Raw genomic sequence first — 20301 nt, forward strand, 5'->3', positions numbered from 1 at the left:
AAAAAAAGCCTGCCATCGGCACCAGGAACAACCGGAAACCTCCATAAGTCTAATTTTTCAATGTTATTGTAACATTTAACGGTTGCTGGTCAGTAGCGAAAAATACCTGTATCTTGTTAAGCAGCTTGCAAAAATTGTATTACATTAATACTATAATATAGGGTGGTACAGTGGTGAGAATGCAGTATTGCAAGCTAGTTAGCTGCCCACATCAGGAGTTTGATCCTGACCCACTCAAGGTTGACTCAGTCTTCCATTCTTCCAACATTGGTAAAATGAGGACCCAGCTGAGAGTGCTGTAAAGCATTATATAAGTGCTATTGCTATATTACTATAATTGCACTGTTTGAAATTGCTATGTCCAATTGTACTGTTAGTACAATTATATTAAAAACTGCAATAGGAAGCAGGAGTTTTGAATCAATTATATGAACAAATGTAATTCTTTGTTAGGGGGGGAAAGATTCATATTGCTAGGCCAGAGAGAGATTCAGTCTTAATAACTTAATTACATCATACCATTTTTTCCACGGATGAGATCTTCCACTAGAGGCTTAGCAACCACATCAAATACATGTTTCTGAGAAATGCTTGTGCCAAACACTTCTTTAAATGAATACTGAACCTGGAAAAAAGTTTAACAGTTAGGACACAATTAAGCAACAGTTTTACTCATTTGTTGTTTCCCCTAGTCCTCTCATTGATTTTCATACTGCATCAAAGTTTTGAATGCACAACTGTTTTATGGTCAATTTATCTAATGCTTCAACAGTGATACCTGCAGTCCTTTTCCTATTTTCTTGGGAAAAAGTAACTAGTACAAAAAAAAATCTAAACGTTTTTATCTCCCTGTAATAATAATGTTGGAATGCCATTTGGTAACTGAATCAGTCTTTCCAAAAGCACATTTTTCTTCATGCATTATGTATTTCCAGCAACAGAACCATTAAATAGAACTTTAGTATCATCACAAGCTTACTAATAAAAATTACCGTATTTTTCAGACTATAAGACACTCCGGACTATAAGATGGACCTAGCTTTTGGGGAGGAAAACAAGTAAAAAAAATTATGTCTCTGGGTCCCAGCAATTTGCCTCCTTGCACCAAACAGCCTGGTTAGCTTCAGTATAGCCTGATTTAGCATGAGCAGCTGATTGGCGGTTGGATCAGCTTCCCAGAATACTGCCCATCAGCTGTTGCAGGCTGCGGGGATCGCCGTCGCCAACTATGGTTGCCTCCGCGAGCCCCGTTTTTGGCCACCATGCACCCCGTTTTCATCTGCCACCTATAATGAGCTGAAAATAGGGCACGCAGAGGTGGCAACGATCCCCGCAGCCTGGAACAGTTGATCAGCGGTATTTTGGGAGGCAGATCCAACCGTCAATCAGCTGCCTGTGCTAAATCTGGCTGTGCTGAAGCTGCCCAGGCTGTTGGCTGGAAGGAGGCAAATTGCTGGAGGCAGAGGCTGAAGGATGGGGACCAGAGGGTGGGCGGGGCTTTGGTAACATTTGCTCTATAAGACACACAGACATTTCCACCCACTTTTGTCTTATAGTGCATCTTATACATTGAAAAATACAATTCAAAATGGAATTCCAATCCTGTGAATACAGATAAACCCAGCTGCCTTAATTGACACAATTCTAATAAAAGTCTAGATTGAAACCTATAGTTTCAATGAGAACTACCTCTTTATATTCTCCATTACGGGCAATACGGTACCCATCAGGCGAGTGAACCTGGACCGTCGTACTGCTGATCACTTCTATGCAACATTCTTGGTTTGGTACACCAACTGGGCGGACCCGGCAGTACACCTGAACAGAGAAAAAAGTGCCCTATTTAGATACACCAGCTTAAGACTGTCTTCCTTGTTCACAGAACAAATATCAGAATGGAAAGTCTTTACAATTAGTCCTCAACATATCACAATTCAACCCACAATTTCAGTTGGATTACATGACCACCTGATTTTACAACCTTTTTTGCAATGGTCATTATGCAAACCAGCTCCCATAAAACAAACCTATTATTTATTAAGTGGCAGTTTCTGTTAGAAACAGGAAGTAAATGCTGGTTTTCAATTAAAACCTCGTATATGAGGAAGCAGGGTTCTACAAACAGTTGTAAAGGTGGGCCAGCTGCTGAACTCTGAAAATGTGGTCATGTGATGGGGAGGACCCTCCTCCCCCAGGTTTTAGAATTTTAAAACCAGATAGTAAGTCCCATTTTGGGGGATACATTGAACTTTAAACAATCGCTAAGCAACTGGTCCTAAATTGAGGACCATTTGAACTAGCATCAGAAGATATGGTTTGTAGCTGATGTGTGCTTTAAGGCATCGATCTTTGTTAGGTTGGCAATCTTTGAAATCGGCTCGATGCAACACCTGCCATTTCTGGAGTTTAAAACAACCTTATCATAGCTGGATGAAAACCACCTGTCCAGAATCAAGGAAATAATGCTAAATTCTATATGAAGTTTTCAAAAAAAATGTGTCAGTGTTTATTGGCTTCGCAGATTTTGCCTCTTCTCATATCAGAAAAACATATACAATTTCGTTGTATTATTGTCATTTACAATGACAATAAAGATTATACTTATATACAATTCATATACAAATACATTAATAAAATAAAGAAGCAAGTCCAGCTTTCAGAGTCAAATCCTACAATATGTAAGAACAAATTAAAGAGCTAATTCTGCTGTAAATCAGCCACTTACCCCAACGGGATCCTTCAAACTATTGTTAGATGCTTTTTTAAATGCATGTTTCCTAGGAGTTTTAGTTCTTCTGGAAGTTAATAAATGTCAGATAAGTTACAAATAAACTCAAAGATGCACAGTACACAAGGCAATCAACTGATCTATGAAATGCTGTATTGCAGCAATGCAGAGGAAGACCAAAGCAGTCAGAGGCTTTTAAAAGAAGCTAATACAAGTGGGTATTACTTTATTACTTTGTTTATACTAATAAACAAAGTGTAAAGAATGGGTGGACATGTCACCAACAGAGGTGCTCCACAGAGAGGTGGTTGAACAGAGGTCGCCAACCGGTGGTCCGCGAGAAAATTTTGGTGGTCTGCGGCGCACCTGGGTGGAGGAGCTGCTCGGAGGTAACCAGTTCTATGACTAGAGATGTGAAATTGGGACTGGCCAGGGAGTTTGTGGGGATGCTGGAAATCTCCGCCAGAGGGAGGTTCATGCAACTTGCAACTTTGCAGAAGGTGCAATGTGCAAGGAGTAGCGCAGCCCTCGCCGGCCAGAACGATGTATTGCTGCTGTTGTGGCAAGAAAGGGGGGGGGGTTGGCGCAGGCGGGCTGAAGCAATGGGTGTCGGCAATCCACGGCTTTCATCCCCCTGCTGCGGCTTCCTGATAGCTGAACCCACCATTGGCTGGTCCCGCCTCTCGACCTCCCACTCACTCCTCGCCTGGCTTGAAAAGGGAAAGGCAGGAAATGGAGATTCACTCCATATGCCAGAGCGGGAGCAAAGCTTCATCTCTTGCTGGGTCTCGGGGTGTTTCTTCCTTGTTGGTGCTGCGCGACTGGGAGACACACAAGTTCCTCTCCGCCCCAAGACACTGGCTGGCCCATGAGGAGACAGAGAGAAAGAGAAAGAAAGAGATGAGAGAAAAAGAGAGAGATGAGAAAGATAGGAGAGAGAAAGAGAGATGAGAGAAAAAGAGAGGTGAGAGAAAGAGAGACAGATGAGAGAAAGAAAGAAATGAGAAAAAGAGAGAGATGAGAGAAAGAGAAAGGAGAGAGAAAGGAGAGAGAAAGAGATGACAGAAAAAGAGAGGTGAAAGAAAGAGAGAGAGATGAGAGAGAGAGAAAGAGAAAGATGAGAGATCCCGGTGTTTTGTTTTCTGTGGGAAACGGGTCCAAATGGCTCTTTGAGTGTTTTAAGGTTGAAGAAGCACTGGGAGTCCAGGTGCTTCAGTGAGCAGTGCACTGGATTCATATTAGTGGTCCACAGGATTTAAAATTATGAATTTAGTGGTTCCTGAGGTCCAAAAGGTTGGTGACCCCTGACTTAGAAGATGCCTTCTAATATCCATAACAACTACATGCAAAATCCTCTTCTTGAGAGTGCCAACTGCCACCACTCCTGCTTTAGACACTTTTTTTGCAAGGAAAAAAAATGCTCAATTTTTCCACATTTCTGGATTAACTATTGCGAACACAAAACCCACATCCACAGAGCAAAATCCTTAGACAGTAAAAGAAGGAAAATGAGAGCTGTAAAGATTGGACTATTTTCCACCAGAATTTTGGTAGGAGATTCAAAACCCACCATTCTACTGTCTCACAAAGGCCAAGCCTCCTTAATTGTGAAAATCCTATCAGTGAGTATCTGCTGTGCCCTTTCTCTCCACTGTACCATAAAAGCAGGGCCCTCAACAACTTTTAAAACGTAGAATTAAAATTCCCATATAGGAGCCATGGTGGCACAGTGGTTAGAATGCAGTACTGCAGGCTAGTTCTGCTGAGGCTGCCAACAGTTCTAGTCTCACCAGCTCAAGGTTGATTCAGCTTTCCATCTTTCCAAGATAAGTAAAAATGAGGACCCAGATTCTTGGGGGCAATATGCTGACTCTGTAAACTGCTTAGAGGGCTGCAAAGCACTGTGAAGTGGTATATAAATCTAAGCGTTATTGCTGTATGAGTATCAAAATGACTGGCAAAACAGTTGAAATTTACCAGTGATTCATTTTTTAAAATTCACAACACTTTCTCCATGAAAAATGCCTAGTATAGTTGTGTGATTTGTTTGGCACTTTGTCTTACCCCAATTTTCTTTATCACTTCATCCATTAGGTGCTGGCAATATAATGTTCCTTAATAGCACTGTAACATCCATATAATCTATGGCCAGCTCACAAATAAAATTGTAACAGCCAAAACACAAGATCGGTTTTTTACAATGTGTCTGATCATATTTTAACACTGCTAATGTGTACGTTAATACTGTACCCTTTATCTGAAAAAGCTGAGGATTCCATTCCTATACCTGTAGAGCAGTTGACTATTGTGCCAGATCCCACTGCTTTCGTTTAGAAGAACACGTAAAAGTACCACATACACCTACACCAGTGGTGAATGGGGGACGATAGGAATTTTATTTCTACACCTAGAAAGCATCACTCGGGGATAGTAAGCACTCACTAAAAGGATGTATCATGCAGAGCTTCAAGCCTCGCCTTTTGCAAATGTAGCACACTTCCTAAAAGCCTTAACCGAACTCCCAAAACCGACAGGCAAGTTCTGGATTGCCTGTAAAAGCTGCCTATAAGCAAGCAATTCAAACTCCCAGCAAGAGGCACCTGGCCCTTCCCAGCAGCTGCTTCATGGGAACAGGATAAGAGGGAAGCCAGCATTAAAGCGGCGATACGGGTGGAAGGAGAAGAGCCGGGGCTTCCCTTCCCAGAGAAGGAGGCCCTCCTGGCGGGAGGCTCCTGGCAAGGCCCTCCACCGATCTCAACTCCAAGAGGGCCGGGGAAGTCGGGCTTCTTCGCACCGCTGCTCCCCCCGGAACCCCAGGCCAAGGCCGGAGCAGCTCCGCCGGGGAAGAAGCCTCGGGCTGCGCGCCGCATCGCCCGCCGCGGCCCTCCCAAAGGAGCGGGGGAAACTTACGCCGCCGCCGCCTTCATCGCGCCGCCCCGACCGCTCGCCCAGAGCGCTTCAAACGTTCCCTCCACTTCCCAGCATCCGTTGCATCGCCCCGTTTTTAAATACAGCCAATCGGGGGAGAGGGGGCGGGGCAGGAGGAGGCGGGCGTTTGGCTCGTGGCGTCATAAAGGCGGGCGGGCGCCAGGAGCCTGGGCTTCCGGCAGCTCTTTTTCTGCGCTGAGTTCCCCGTAGGCGTTTGGGGGAGGGAGAGACCCACAAGGGCCGCTGCTGCTTCCCCTCCCTTCCCCACTTGGGGAGCCGGAGGAGCCTGAAGGGAAAAGGGGAAGCCGGCGGCAACTGTGGGAGTTGGGAGCTCAGCCTGGTCAACCCAAATCCAAAGGCTCCCCGCGCGCGCATCGTTGATGTGTTATTTATTTATTAAGAAAATCTAGGTGGCTGCTCAAGGCGACTCACAGAAGGGGCTTTCAGAAACACAGAAATCTGCAGAAATTTAAATGCCGTTTAAATCCAGGAGACCCTCACTGACTCCACTAACTCGCCTGAGGCAAGGCCTCCCTCGCCAACTCCTGACCACACTCCTTATTGCCCCCCCCCCGAGGTCAGGTGACTGTCCAGAAGGACGAGAGGGCGGGGTCTGGGACGACTCAACGTCGGCAACTCCACGCGGCCAGCAGGGGGCAGCCTTCTGACGCCGCCATCATCTAATTGCAGGACGTCTCAACACCGGCGATCGGCTGCGGGCCACGGACGGAGAGCCGGGCGAGCGGGCTGTCAGAGGCTTCGCTCCCGACGCTTCTGCTACGAGGGCGCGCGGGATGATCTGCGGGGCGTCCCGTTTGGGGGATTAGTTTGTGTCTTAAAAAAACACTTTCAGGGAAGACTTGGCAGCTCCCCCTTAAGCCCCCTCGCGAGTTTTCCCCCTGAAGCCCCAAATCCACCCCGGGCGAGGGTGCTCCGATGCGCCGCGCTCTCTGTAAGTGACGAAAACCCTCCTTTCCTCTGATATTGTCGGCAGATCCCTCACTTTTAAGGATTGTTTAATATTGTCTTCTAATATGTTCTCATCCTGTGGTAGTTGTATTAGTTTCTTCAATTTATACGACAACCATCTCCCTGGTTTATTAGCTTTTCCGAAGAAATTTTGTTTCCATCATTCTAAGATTTCGTGTCATTTCTTCTTGTAGCATTAAATTAATGTTATGCCTCATTAGATCTCTCTCTCTCCTTTAATTTCATTACTTTGTGGTTCTTTCTGGAGTGCACCTTCCAATTCTTTGAGTTTTTTCTGGAGTGCCATTTGGGGTTTTCTTACTTCTCCGCGCCGCGTAGACTATTGTTAAACCCCAGAAACAACTGTTTTTGTAGTAGTGTTTGTTGTTTCCGATTTTCCCTAAGAAATCATTTGAGTTCATGATCCGTCATTTGCACATATTTTTCTTTTAGAATTCTTTGGTTTAATGTCCATTTTTCTTTGTCCCTTCCACTGTATTTTTAAGGGGTTATGGTCATCCCACGTGTTCGACAAAATCTCTGTTTCTTCTATATCACTAATCAGTTCTGGGTTCACCCACACCGGTGGTTCTCAACCTTCCTAACGCCCTGACCCTTTAATACAGTTCCTTGGGTTGTGGTGACCCCCAGCCATAAAATTATTCTCCTTGCTACTATATAACCCACGAGCCACAAAACCTGGGTGGGTGTGGCCAACTCAACATCACTCCCACCCAGTCACATGACACCCCCCCCCCACATGCCTACCAAGGTTTCAAGGCTCAGTGTTTTCTGTGGGAATAGGGTCTCTCTCTCTCTTCTCTCCCCCTCCCTCTCATTTCTGTTTTTCTCTATTTTTCCTCTCCCGCTCTCTTCTTCCTTCCTTTCCTTCCTTCCCTTTCCCTCTTTTTTTCTTTCTTTCTCATTGAATACAATAGCAAATCCAAAATAAAGTTATCAATTGTAGGAAATTTCTTCTCTGTAATCTTTTCATAGTGAACTCTAAATTGATAGAAGCTGGCAAGATTGTGCTAACAGCAATAGGATATATATTTTGATTTCTTTTGAGTTTGATAAAATATTATCCAAAATTATAAATAATCTAATTTTCAGATGCATTTTTTGCCATCTCTGTTATTTTCTTTTTTAAAAATCAGACTTGCTTCCAATTTGTGCCTTCTGGCAAACTGCAGTTTTCTTGGCAAGAGATCTAGCTTGCCCTTGCTTTCGTCCTAGGTCTGAGAAAGTTAGTTTCTTTCTTTCTTTCTTTCTTTCTTTCTTTCTTTCTTTCTTTCTTTCTTTTCTCTTCCTTTCTTTCCCCTGATTTGTTTCCCTCTCTCCCATTCTCTCCTTCCAGCTCTTTTTCCCTGGGACCATTTAATCAACACACCTTCGTAGATAAGCCATCTAAACATTATTTGATATTTGACCAATTGTGAGGAGGATAGGAAATGGATCTTAGAAAGAAGACTGATTTATCCATTTCCAAATGGACTATTCTGTCTTCCAGATCTCTATTTATTGCCATCAGTTTGCTTTCCAATTTCTTTGTTCTGTTCTGGCTTCCACTGTCTTCATTTCTGTTCATTTCTGACTATCGTCTCCTGTATTGTTCCTATTTTATCATCCAATTTACGGATGTCTCCTTTCATCTCTCCCATCTCGCTCTTTATTTCTTCATGGTTTTTTGTTACTGACTCCTGCGTTTTCATCATCGTTTCTTGAATCATCATAAGGGTTGATTGTACGCTCTGCAGGCTCAAGGTACAGCCTGATTTCTCACCACCTAGGGAAACTAGGTAAATGATAAATGATAAAATAACTGTGAAGTTTCCAAGAGTTGGCCTAATTAATTTACGAGCCCCAAGACAAAGTTAAAAAAAAAACATTCATTTATTAGGACTAACATCTTGGTACGGACTTCTGTGTAGCCGAAAGTAAATACCACTTAATGGCATCTGAACTTTACCCCTGTGCCCCCTCCCCGCTGGCTGAGGTCATCAATCACATTCTCCAACAGGACGTTATGGCAGGGTTCTGAACATAATAATAATAATAAAAAAATTTATTTGTTAGCCGCACCCTCTCCAGAAGGACTCGGGGCGGCGTACAATAAAAACACGTAAAATACAAATATAGACAATACATACACATAAATATAGACGTATACGCGGAGGAGGTAGACAAATAAATGAAGGTAAAATTGAAATTGCAATTTAAAATCCCCTAAGTAAAATTACAAGATTAAAAACCCGTCAGGAGCGATATGATCAAATTATGGTTGAGCCAGGCCAGTTACTTGGAAAAGGTGGGTCTTGAGCTTTGTTCTGAAGGAGCGGAGGTCAGAGGTAGTCCTAATATCCGGGGGGAGGTCATTCCACAGGGCTGGGCCCGCCACAGAGAAGGCTCTGCTCCTAGGCGCCGCCCCCCGACACTGTCTGGTGGACGGCACCTGGAGAAGTCCCTCTCTGTGCGAGCGAATTGGTCGCAGGGATGTATGGGGCAGGATACGATCCCGCAAGTAGCTAGGTCCTGTGCCATGGAGCGCTTTGAAGATCGTTATCAAAACCTTGAAACGCACCCGATAGACCACAGGAAGCCAGTGCAGCTTGCGCAGGAGAGGTGTCACATGGGAGTACCTTGTACTCCCCATAATCACCCGCGCGGCTGCATTCTGGACCAACTGTAGTCTCCGAGTGCATTTCAAGGGAAGCCCCATGTAGAGAGCGTTGCAGTAGTCGAGGCGAGACGTCACCAGCGCATGAGTGACTGTGCGTAAGGCATCCCGGTCCAATAGGGGGCGCAATTGGCGCACCAGGCGAACCTGGTGGAACGCCCCCCTTGCCACGGCTGTCACATGGTCATCCATGGACAGCCGGGCATCCAGGAGGACGCCCAAATTGCGCGCCCGCTCCACGGGGGCCAGTTGTACGCCCCCGATGGCCAGAGATGGAATTAACTGGTTGAACCGGGGGGCCGGAACCCACAGCCACTCCGTCTTGGAGGGGTTGAGCTTGAGTCGGTTGTCATCCATCCAGACCCGTACGGCTTCCACACACCGGGACATCACTTCGACAGCCTCGTTGGGGTGGTTCGGGGTGGAAATGTACAGCTGAGTATCATCAGCGTACAGATGATATCCCACCCCGAAACCACAAATGATCTCACCCAGCGGCTTCATATATGTGTTGAACAGGAGTGGCGAGAGGACCGACCCCTGTGGCACCCCACAAGTAAGGGGGCTTAGGGTCGACCTCTGCTCCCCTGCCAACACACGTTGCGTCCGGCCGGAAAGGTAGGAGCCGAACCACCGCAAAACGGTGCCCCGAACCCCCAACCCCTCCAGTCGGTGCAACAGGATACCATGGTCGATGGTATCAAAAGCCGCCGAGAGATCTAACAGGACTAGGATAGAGGAACAACCCCTATCTCTGGCCCTCCAGAGATCATCCACCAACGCGACCAAGGCCGTCTCCGTGCTGTGCCCGGGGCGAAAGCCGGACTGGCGCGGGTCTAGATAATCATTTTCCTCCAGATGTCGTGGAAACTGATAAGCCACCACACTCTCTACAACCTTCGCCAAGAAGGGAAGGTTGGAGACAGGACGATAATTGGCCAGCTCCGTAGGGTCCAGAGAAGGCTTCTTGAGCAAGGGTCTCACCACTGCCTCTTTCAAGGCGGCCGGAAGAGACCCCTCACCCAATGAAGCGTTCACTAGGCCCAGGAGCCAGTCACGTGTAACCTCCCAGGATGCCAGTACAAGCCAGGAGGGGCACGGGTCCAGTAAACATGTGGTAGGTCGCAGTCGTCCACGCATTCTGTCCAAATCCTCGATGGCAACCAAGTCAAACTCCTCCCAGACTGGTCTCTCAAGACTCGCCGCGGACGTCTCCACTAGACCACTGAAAGGGACCCAATCTTTCCGGATTTGAGCGATTTTATCCTGCAGATATTTCCCAAATTCCTCTGCCCTACCCTGTAAAGGGGCCTCCCGTGGCCTCTGAAACAGGAGGGAGCGGGACACCCGAAACAGGGCGGCAGGGCGGTTCTCTGCGGATGCAATGAGAGCGGCACAATATTGATGTTTGGCCGCTCTCAATGCCAGAAGGTACGTCCTTAAATGGGTTCGTACCTGTGTTCGGTCAAATTCGGAACGGGAGGATCTCCAACGACTCTCTAGGCATCTCTTGCGGCGCTTCATCACCCTTAGCTCCTCGGTAAACCAAGGAGCCAGGGTGGATCGTTGCCGCCAGAGAGGCCGCAAAGGCGCCACCCGGTTCAAGGCCCTGGTGGTCGCATTATTCCACGCGACCACCAGGTCCTCTACCCGGGGGCAGGTCAGGGCTGCAGGAGGTGGCCAAAGCTCCGTCTGGAACCTGTCTGGTTCCATCAAGCACCTGGGGCGGAACCATCTAGTGTTTTCCGGTTCCGCCTCCCCGCAGCGGGGGGGGTAGCACCAGGGAAGTCAAGTCGGAGGAGTGAGTGATCTCACCATGACAGGGGAGTGATGGTTAAATTCCCTCCTCCCAGATCACTCAACCACTGGCCAGAGACAAAAACAAGGTCCAAGGTGTGGCCTCCCTCGTGTGTCGGGCCCTGAATCAATTGAGTCAGGTCCATGGCTGTCATGGAAGCCATGAACTCCCGAACCCCCTCGGATGCTTCTCCCACCGATGGCAGGTTAAAATCCCCCATCACTAAAAGTTTGGGGGTCTCAACCGCCACCGATGCGATCAGCTCGAGGAGTTCAGGCAGGGCCGCTGATGTATAGCGAGGAGCCAGGTATACTATCAGCAGGCCCAGCTGTCTCCCAGGGAGACGCGCATTCACATCCCAGTACAGAAATATGAGACTTTTACTCTGGCCAAAAGTATGCATGGCATTTCCCTCCCCCCTTCTCAAGTTGATAGTAGTCATGGAAACGTTTTAGGTGTTGACAGTAACGATGACAGAGATGAAGGAGGCAATTAAAAAACAAAAGAATAATAAAACACCAGGACCAGATGGGATTCCAGCAGAATTATATAAAAAAATTTAAGAGCCACTTGAGGGACCAATGTTGGAACTGTATAATGAAGCACTAGAGCAAGCCAGATTACCAAATTCATAAAGCTGGTAAATCATTGAGGCATTTATAATGCCTCATTAATTCCAAAAGAGGGCACCGACAATTAGATCAAAACTATAGACCAATTTCATTACTAAATGTCGACTATAAAATATAGTAGCGGAAAGGTTCAAAAAATATTAAATGAAATTATTCACCCCTACCAAAATGGGTTTCTTCCAAGACAATTAAAAAATAATACAAGAATGATAATGGATGTGTTAGAATACTATGAAGCCTAAGAAACAGGCAGCGTTGATATTTGTGGACACACAAAAAGCATTCGATAATTTAAATTGGCATTTTCTTTTTCTTTTAAATTTGGAGAAAAATTCATAGGGATGATCAAGGCGATATACTCTACTAAAATAGCAAAACTAATAGTAAATGGGGAATTAACAGAGAAACTGCCCCAAAACTAAGAAATATTGGGTGAAAATTTAAAAATGGTTAGAAGAAATCATGGAACAAAAAATAGAGATGAAATCAGAACTGTTTCTACTGGGGATTATAAAGAGAAACCTAAGCAAAGACATTCAATATATCATACTCCATATAATAATCGCAGCCAGAATTACTTTTGCTCAGCATTGGAAACAAGAAAACATTCCTTCGAACACAATGATAATTTAAAAAAAATGCTCGATTGTGCAGAAATGGATGAATTAACCATGGAATTAAAAGAAAAAGAAGAAACAGAATACTCTAAGATCTGAAATAGGTGGTACAATTGGCTAGAAATTAGACACAAAATACATGTATTAATTTATAATATAGTGCCTAAGAACAATAGTAAAGTGAAAAACTGTATATACCCATAAATATAGCAAATAATGCTAAAGGGTAATTGAGTGTGTGTGTGTGTGTGTACATATATGTATGTATGTAACGTATAACATATAATGTATAAAAGATTATAACTGAAAAATTTGTAAATGGAATGGATCAGAACGCTATAAAGATTGGAAATGCTGTTTTAAAGTTTAGAAAGGTTGAATAAAAATTTGGGTGTGTGTGTGTGAAGAAACTGCCATGCCCATCGCCCTCTTGACAGCTGACTTGCTTGCCCACCGGCCAGCTCTCCACCCGCAGCTCCTCGCCATTGCTTTCCCGTGTTGAGATGGTGGTAGCGAGAAGGCTGTGCTGAACTAGTGGTGCCGAGCCATCCCACTCCGAGGAGAAGGGACCCACGTCTTCGAGCCCATCACTTCCTCGAAGGGGGAACCCAAAGGGTCAATTCATGCTTCCCTTGGAGGACTTGAGGGGTGACTCTTGGTTAAAAAGACATAATGAAGACAACACACAAGAATTTCCTCGAGGCGAGTGAGCCCAGAGCGTGTTCTGAACCCCTCTTTTATTAAGAGCGTAGAAGGATACTCAATATGAGTATCTTAACGGCTTTAACCACGTGTTTTCCTAGGCTGCTGGTAACTGCCTCAGTCTGGAAAGTCCCTGTTAAGATGGTTTTGATATTGCTTTGCCTTTGCAAGCACAGCTTTCTAAATTGGGTCCTCCCAGTGGGCATCCAGCTCAACCCGCGTTCAATACTCAATTTATTTCAGTCCCAAATTCCATATATGTGTTCCAATCAGGAAAACTGATCTGCACATATACCATGGAGACCTCGTTCCCACACTTTTCCCTCCCCAGCGCGCACTTTCAGAGGCTTCCAAATCTGAGCACCCGTCCCATGTCCTCAACTCCACAGCTTCCAATCCTGACAGCTGAAGGGGGGCTGTTACTAGCCCTGGATCCACTCACCATCCAGGGTCCAGCATGAACTGAATCTTCTGGGGCCCAGTTTATGCTGCCACTTTTAACCTTTTGATGAATTGATTTCCAAGTTTTATGTTACAGGGAGTAAAGGTTTAGATGCAGCAGCTTCTGGGCCATGGCCTGCTGCCTTGTTAATGGGGTGCGGGGGGGGGGGGGGCAGCAGGCAGAGGTTTGCCTTCCTCCTTTCCTTGGGCAACCTTGTCCACCCAGGTCCTGCTCTTTAGCAATGGCCTCCTGCTCACCTTGGGCACAGGAAGGGAGTCCTCTACAAGGATGCACCGCCTCCCTCTTCACCGACTGGCCCGTCTCCTGGCTGGGCTGGCATCCCTGGCACTTCGACTGTACATTTAATGATCAGGGCTAAATTTGCACCTTCTTCACTACAGCAGCCTCTTATTTATTTCTGTGGCTGTTTGCTTGTTCAAAGATGTAGGTGAGCAGCAAAAAAGCAGTTGTACTGTTTTGAAAAAGCTTTTTTTAAATGTCAGACTTCGCTCTGCATAAAAGATAATTTTATTCTGCATTTAATGTTGCGCTTCTGATATGTAAACATGGTCCAATTCTCGTTCACGGGATGTCCAGTTGAATGGAGCTCTGTGAGGCTGCTCGGCCTCCAGGGAAAGGCCTGCTGGACGTGGCTTCTTCATGGCCCACTCTTGGCAGCCGCAGCCTGGGCAAAGGTGTTCCACGGTCCACAGACCACGTCCTGCACCGTGAGATTCCTCTCCCCAAAGTAGCAAACTCTCCTCGGCCGGTCAGAGGTGGCTGCGTCCTGGTGCCCCAACTGACCGTATTTCCCTGGGAAGAAAAGCAACTGTCGGCCCCCCAAAACCTCTGGCCGAGCCCCCCAGCCCCCCAAGTGCCTCACCTACCCCAGCCCCAGGTGTAGAGATGGCCGGCCCCTGAAAAGGAAAGGAGCAGGTGAGGCTGCGGTGGGGGCAGGGGGAGAGCTGGAGAAGGGCGGCTGTCGCTAGCCCCCTCTGCCCCCCCACGGGAGCCCCCGAGCGACCATCTCCCCCGGTTTGCGAGGAGCCCCCGAGTCCCAGGCGCGGACCCTCTGCTCGCCCGCCTTCCCAACCCCCGCACCCCGCTCACCCGTCACGGCGGCCGTGTGTCGGGACCCGCAGCTGACCCGCCGCACCTCGGCCTCCTCGGGGAAGTCCAGCAGGGCGGGGAAGGGCTGCACCGAGACGAAGGGAGCGTCGTCGCCTCCCGGCCCGTCCGCAGCCCCCGCCTCCAGCCTGCCGCTGCCCGGAGCGACGCTGCGCTCGCAAAGGGGGCGATTCCGCGGGGCCGAAGCGGCCTCCTCGGCGGCTGCTGCAGCCTCGCTGGCCTTTTTGGAGGGCAGCCCCAGCTGTCCCGACTCGTTCCAGCCCCACAAGTACAGGTCGCCCGCATCTGGAGAGGGGAGGGGGGGTTAGTGGCCGTCGGGGGGGCTCCCCGCCCTCGGGGCCGCCTCGCCCGTCCCAGCGCCGCTCACCGCTGACGGCCGCCGAGTGCCAGCCGCCCGCCGCCGCCTCCGCCACGGCCAAGCCCTGCAGCGCCTCCACCGCCCGCGGCTCCCGACGGCTCTCCAGGTCGCCGTGCCCGAGCTGCCCGTGCCTGCGCAGAGACGGAAGGGCGCTGGATCCCGCTCCGCCACACCCGCCCAGCCCGCCCCGCCGCCCGCCCGGGCTCACCTGCCGCCGCCCCAGGAGAAGAGCGTCCCGCCGGCCGCCAGCAGCAGCGCGTGCTCCAGGCCCAGCAGCAACCGGCGCGCCGGGAGGGCGGCGGGCAGCGCTGTGAAGAAGGGCGGCCGGGGGGCCACGTAGCCGCCGGGCACCAGCGGCAGCTCTGCGGAGAAAGGGCGGGTCAGCCGGAGGAGGCCAGGTCGCGCCCCTCCCTCCCTCCCTCCCGGCCGCCGCCCACCGATCGCCGCCGCCTCCTCTGCCCGCAGCTCCCTCCGCCAGGCCGGGCGGCCGTCCAGCAGCGCGTCCGGTTCAGTGGCGGCGGGCCAGGCTTCCAGCGCGGCCTCCCGCAGCAGCAGCACGTGCGTCTCGGAGGGCAGCGCGTCCAGGCAGTCCCCCGGCAGCGCCGCCGCCACCGCGCCCTGCAGCCGCACCCGCCCCGGCCCGCCGGCCCCCACCACCGCCGTGAAGCTCCAGCTCGGCCTCACGCGGCGCACCGGCCCCAGGCCCTCCGCGGACAGCGGCTCCGGCCCGCCCTCCGCGCCGCCGGCCCAGCGGAACCCGAAGCAGAACCAGCCGCTCTCCCCGCCCGGCCCCGGCGCCATTCCTTCCCTGCGAGGAGCCGCCAGGGACGGCAGCCTCGGCCTGCTCAGCCGGCGGCCCGGATCGCCTAAGCCCCCAAGCGGCAGAGCACGGCAGCCCAGGGGCGGGTGACGGCCGTTGCCGCCGCGCAGAGAAAGCCGGGCAGGCCTGGAAGCCGCGGGGTGTGGCTTGTGCGCTCGAACGAGGGTCCGGGCACCTTCTGGCCTCAAGTGGTACCATCAGATTAGTAGGTCATCTAGTCCAACCCCCCACCCAAGCAGGAAACCCTATATACCATTTCTGGCAGATGGCCGTCCAGTCTCTTCTTGAAAGCCTCCAGTGAGGAAATTCCTCATTTCCAGGTTGAATCTCTCCTGGATCATTTTCCACCCATTATTCCTTGTCTGGCCTTCAAAGATGCTTTGGAAAATAGCTTGACACTCCCCACCCCTCTCTGGGCAGCCCCTCAAATATTGGAAGACTGTTCTCATGTCTCCCCTGGTCCTTCTCTTCACTGGACTAGCCATGCCCAGTTCCTGCAACCGTTCATCGGATGTTTTAGCCTCCAGTCCCCTGATCATATTTGTTCCTCTTCTCTGCATTCTTTCTAGTCTCAACATCTTTTTTTTATAGTGTGGTGACCAAAACTGGATGCAATATTCTACTAAGGCTTTATAGCAGTGATGGCTAACCTTTTTGTTGTTACATGCCGAAAGCGGCTGCCCACCCGCCCCCATAATGCAATGCACCCATGACTCTTCCACACATGATACCCACATGCACATGCAAACACCCCCCACCCCTGTGCATGCACCCCGCTCCCACTACCCATTTTTGGCTTACAGACCTAAAATGGGGTGCCCTCCCTCCCTCTGCTTTACTTTAAAACCCTTTTGATATGATAACCTTTAGGCCAAACTGCCTCTCTCAGTTCAAGCTTAAGGAAATTCCTTTATTTTTGTTGCTCTAGAGTTGAATCAACAATTTAAATGATAAGAAAGCAATTTTAACAAAAGACCGGGAACATCTTCTGAACAATATGAGCCTTTTGACACTAGAAATGCCTGGCATGCAAACTGTTAGCTATTTTATGCACAAGCTGGATGGCTATCTCCCTGGAATGCCTTAGCAAAAAAAACCTGAATTTTGAGATAACTGTTCTTATTGATGGGAATGTGCAAAATGTCCCATATGAAGATGGAATAGTTGTCTTGGGATAGCCATGTCTCATCTCTAGATTTGCCCTAATGTTTCTCAACCTCTGGCACCTTCAAGATGGGTGACTAGAACTCCCAGGATTCCCCAACCAGTGGTCAGTTTAGGAGTTGAAGTCCTCCCATCCTTGCCAAGATTAGCAAATAGTAGTCTAGACATTGGCAATGGCAGCTGACTGGAGATGGGAGTGAGGGCTGGAGTGGCCCCTCCAGGGGTGTTATGGGCAGCTGCCATGGGGGGAGGGAGGAGGAGGAGGAATTATGAGCATTAGACTTGCTGTACACACATAGCAATATCCTTCCTTTTAGTTTGGCTTGTGTCCAAATATTCTAATTTTTATCTTTCTGTTAAAACAGCAGCTGATGGAGAGAAAAAATATTGGCAGAATGAATTAGATGTTCTGAGTTCCAAACTGGACTCCCCACCCCCCCACCCCATTTTTTCCTGATTTGTTTCAGCCTGGTATCCTGGCTTGGGAGAGAGAGAGAGATGCTACGAAGAAGGAAGAACCAATCTAAAGAGGAGTCTTGAGGACATGTTTCTCTTTAAGTTTTTTTTGTAATCTATGACTAAGAAGCTGGTGGGGGTGGGGTGGGGGTTATTCCCAAAGAGCATCAGCAAGTGTTTGGTGCTTCCTTTGGACAACAACCACAAATGTTTTCTCCCCACAATTGAGGTGACGCGTTTTCCACCCTCCCTCCCTCCCTCCCTCCCTTCCTGTAGAGTCAGCAGAAAACTTCACGTCATGAGCCATGTTGTCTGCACTGCTTCTCCTGCCTCTGGTACCTCTGCATTTCTCCAAGCCTCATTGCCTAAGACCTCTCACACATGCTCAGGCTGCCTTGTGGGATGTGGAAATAAGGATCCAGTCACTGCCAGGGGCGAAATTACCAAAACCAAAGATGTACTCAGTGACTGTTGTGGCCGGCCAGTGGAGCTGGCAGCAGTCGGACAGTGAGGAGGTTGGGGAGGAGCATGGGTCAGTCCTGGAGGTTTGGGAAAACTCAGACGAGGGCTCTGCATCTGAGGCAGAGACGGGGCTGAGGCCGTCTGCCAGTGATCAGGTGCCTATGGAGCTAGACAGCAGTGAGGCAGAGGAACAGCTGGAGCCTGTTCCCAGTGTGCGCATTTGCAGAGGTGCCAGAAGAAAAGAACAACTCAGAAATCAGGGTAGACTTGGGAGTTAAGTCACAGGTGGAAGGTGATTGGCCCCTCCCATAGGAAATAAAAGAGGAGCGAAAGGGGAGGGGGCTTTTGTAGGAAACAATTCATTTGTTCCCTAGATTCATTTCAGGAGTGTGAAGATTCTGTATGTGAATTTCAGAGACTCTGCCCAGTCTTTCCTTGCACAGCACCTCATTTGGAAAATATTTACATGGCAGCTTTCCAAGATAGATAAGGTCTGTCAGTCATAAATATTCCTTTGAAAGACTGTTTGCCAAGACTTGCTGAATGTGAATGAGAGGAATTCACATTTGTTTAATAAAAGTGGTTTTGTCGGGACCAGGACTCTGCCTCGTGCTTTTTGGGGAAGCCCAGGTCAGAACAATGACCCTGAGAGAGATGGAGCTCAGAAACTTTGTGGATAAAAACCTAGCCAGGGGCTTCATCCAACTGGCAAAGTCCAGGATGGCCACTCCAACGTTCTTCAAAGAAAAGATGGGTCTTTGACATTATGCATGGATTTTTGTCTAGGTTAAAAACATGTACCCCTTCCTCCTTATGACAGACCTGCGGAGATACCTGCCCAAGGGAATGGTATCCACCAAGTTGAACCTGAGGGAAGCATATCACCGAATGAGAATAAAATAGGGCAACGAGTGGATTTTCAACTGTCCCTTAGGGCAGGGTCACCAAATCAGTGGCTCAGCTCAAGTATTCCAGCAGGCCACCCTCTTCTTGTGCGTCAAGATGAGGCAAACAGTGGTTTACAACTAATGTAGCAGTGAAAGGAGGAAGAGACATCAGGAAAAAACTCCCCTCCTGTGTGTCTGAGTGAGGCTTCTTTCAAAAGCCGAGCTCCTCTCTCCCTTGTGACTGTACGTTCTCAAGGGAAGGGACAAGGGAAGACAGGGGCAGGGAATTGGGCTTCTCCCCAACATCCATAGGGCCCTTGGGCAAGTTCTACTCTTAAGACTACCATAAGGAAATCAGGACAGTGGCAGAAGGAAATTAGAGCTCCTGGGTGCTCTCTGAGCTTGGTTGTTTTTTTGCAGATCTTTCATTAGCCAAACCAGGTAACATCATCAGTGTTGATAAAGGGTTTGCTCTCAGTTGATATTCTAGCGCAGCAATGGCGAACCTTTTTTGACTCATGTGCCATAAGTGGGGGGAGGGCAGGGGGGTAGTGTGCAGGCGTGCTGCACCCATAATGCAATGCGTGACCCCCCCAGTGTGCATGCGTGCACTATAGGTGCGACCCCCCCCATTTTTTGCATGCTTTTTTTGCCCTCCCTAGGCTCCAGAGGCTTTATAGGAGCCTGGGGAGAGCGAAAACAGCCTCTCCCCCCCCCCAAGCCCTCCGGAGGCTTGAGGGACCTTCAGGATGCTTCCCTGAAGCCTCCGGAGCAGTCAAAATGACCCTCCGAGCAAACCGGAAGTCTGTTCCCAAACTTCCGGTTTGCCCGTAGGGCTGGTTTTTTGCGCTCCGGAGGCTTCAGGAAAGCTCATGAAGCCTCCGGAGGGCCTGGGGGGGGGGAGGGCTCTTTTCGCCCACCCCAGGCTCCTATAAAGCCTCTGGAGCCTAGGGAGGGTGAAAAATGGCTTTAAAAAAGGGTGAACTCAGCTGGCCAGCGCACACATGCACGCTGGCCAACTGACAGGGCAGTGCCTCGCGTGCCCTGACAAATGGCTCCGTGTGCCACCTGTGGCATGCGTGCCATAGTTTCGCCACCACTGTTCTAGTGGCTTGTCCTGTCAGTGTTGCTGAACGTGGTCTAAGAGGTTCTTTGGTTGGGCTGCTTAGTGTTGGCTTGTGTGGCAGCTCCTGGGTTGTGGTACTGTTTACTTGATTGAATTCCCTAAGAATGAGAACAATTAGCCAGAGGTGCTGCTTGCCTCCAGAGGTTGTGGGGGCTCCATCACTGGAGGCTTTTAAAAGGAGACTAGAAAACCATTCGCCTAAAATGGTATAGAATCTCCCGCTCAAGCAGGCTTGAAGGCTCCAAGGTCCCTTGCAACTCCATTGTCCTGAATACGTCTGTATTTCTCATTAAGCACAAGCTCCCAACAGATCAGTGGTTCTCAACCTGTGGGTCGGGACCCCTCTGGGGGTCGAACGACCCTTTCACAGGGGTCGCCTAAGACCATCGGAAAACACATATTTTCAA

General features: G+C 49.2%; 2 protein-coding genes across 7 annotated transcripts in view; both read right to left on the reverse strand.

Annotated features, from left to right (window-relative positions):
* Positions 1 to 5670, reverse strand: part of KIF23 (kinesin family member 23) — a gene marked incomplete at its 3' end in the record, with an annotated part of 44091 nt that extends 38421 nt beyond the window's left edge. For all 4 annotated transcript variants that reach the window (XM_081964921.1, XM_081964922.1, XM_081964919.1 and 1 more), the window contains exons 1-4: positions 5639 to 5670; positions 2726 to 2795; positions 1690 to 1818; positions 520 to 625 (exon numbers count right to left, since the gene is read on the reverse strand). In XM_081964921.1, the coding sequence (XP_081821047.1) occupies positions 520 to 625; positions 1690 to 1818; positions 2726 to 2795; positions 5639 to 5655 (322 nt within the window). In that variant the 5' untranslated portion in view covers positions 5656 to 5670. The remainder of the gene's footprint in view (positions 1 to 519; positions 626 to 1689; positions 1819 to 2725; positions 2796 to 5638) is intronic.
* An 8333-nt stretch (positions 5671 to 14003) lies between these two features.
* Positions 14004 to 15900, reverse strand: RCCD1 (RCC1 domain containing 1). 3 transcript variants are annotated; one of them, XM_081964941.1, is made up of 6 exons: positions 15417 to 15900; positions 15188 to 15341; positions 14989 to 15110; positions 14604 to 14906; positions 14381 to 14410; positions 14004 to 14306 (listed from the first exon to the last, which is right to left on the reverse strand). In XM_081964941.1, exons 1-6 carry the CDS (start codon positions 15778 to 15780, stop codon positions 14152 to 14154), a joined length of 1128 nt encoding a protein of 375 aa, XP_081821067.1. In that variant the 5' UTR covers positions 15781 to 15900; the 3' UTR covers positions 14004 to 14151. The 3 variants fall into 3 exon arrangements, with proteins under 3 accessions (XP_081821067.1, XP_081821065.1, XP_081821066.1); XM_081964939.1 differs by having other exon boundaries at positions 15188 to 15900; XM_081964940.1 differs by lacking the exon at positions 14381 to 14410 and having other exon boundaries at positions 15188 to 15900.
* Between the last annotated feature and the right edge of the window lie 4401 nt (positions 15901 to 20301).

Source organism: Natrix helvetica, assembly GCF_964273705.1.
Source record: "Natrix helvetica genome assembly, chromosome: 12".
NCBI lineage: Eukaryota > Metazoa > Chordata > Lepidosauria > Squamata > Natricidae > Natrix > Natrix helvetica.

What these genes read in the sequence shown, in the direction of transcription:
- RCCD1 (XM_081964939.1), bottom strand. Translation starts at nt 15,780, where the DNA reads ATGGCGCCGGGGCCGGGCGGGGAGAGCGGCTGGTTCTGCTTCGGGTTC. An exon ending in TTCTCCTGGGGCGGCGGCAG is followed by an intron (nt 15,111 to 15,187) that starts GTGAGCCCGGGC and finishes GTCTCTGCGCAG; the next exon opens with GCACGGGCAGCTCGGGCACG. An exon ending in ACACACGGCCGCCGTGACGG is followed by an intron (nt 14,411 to 14,603) that starts GTGAGCGGGGTG and finishes TTTCCTTTTCAG; the next exon opens with GGGCCGGCCATCTCTACACC.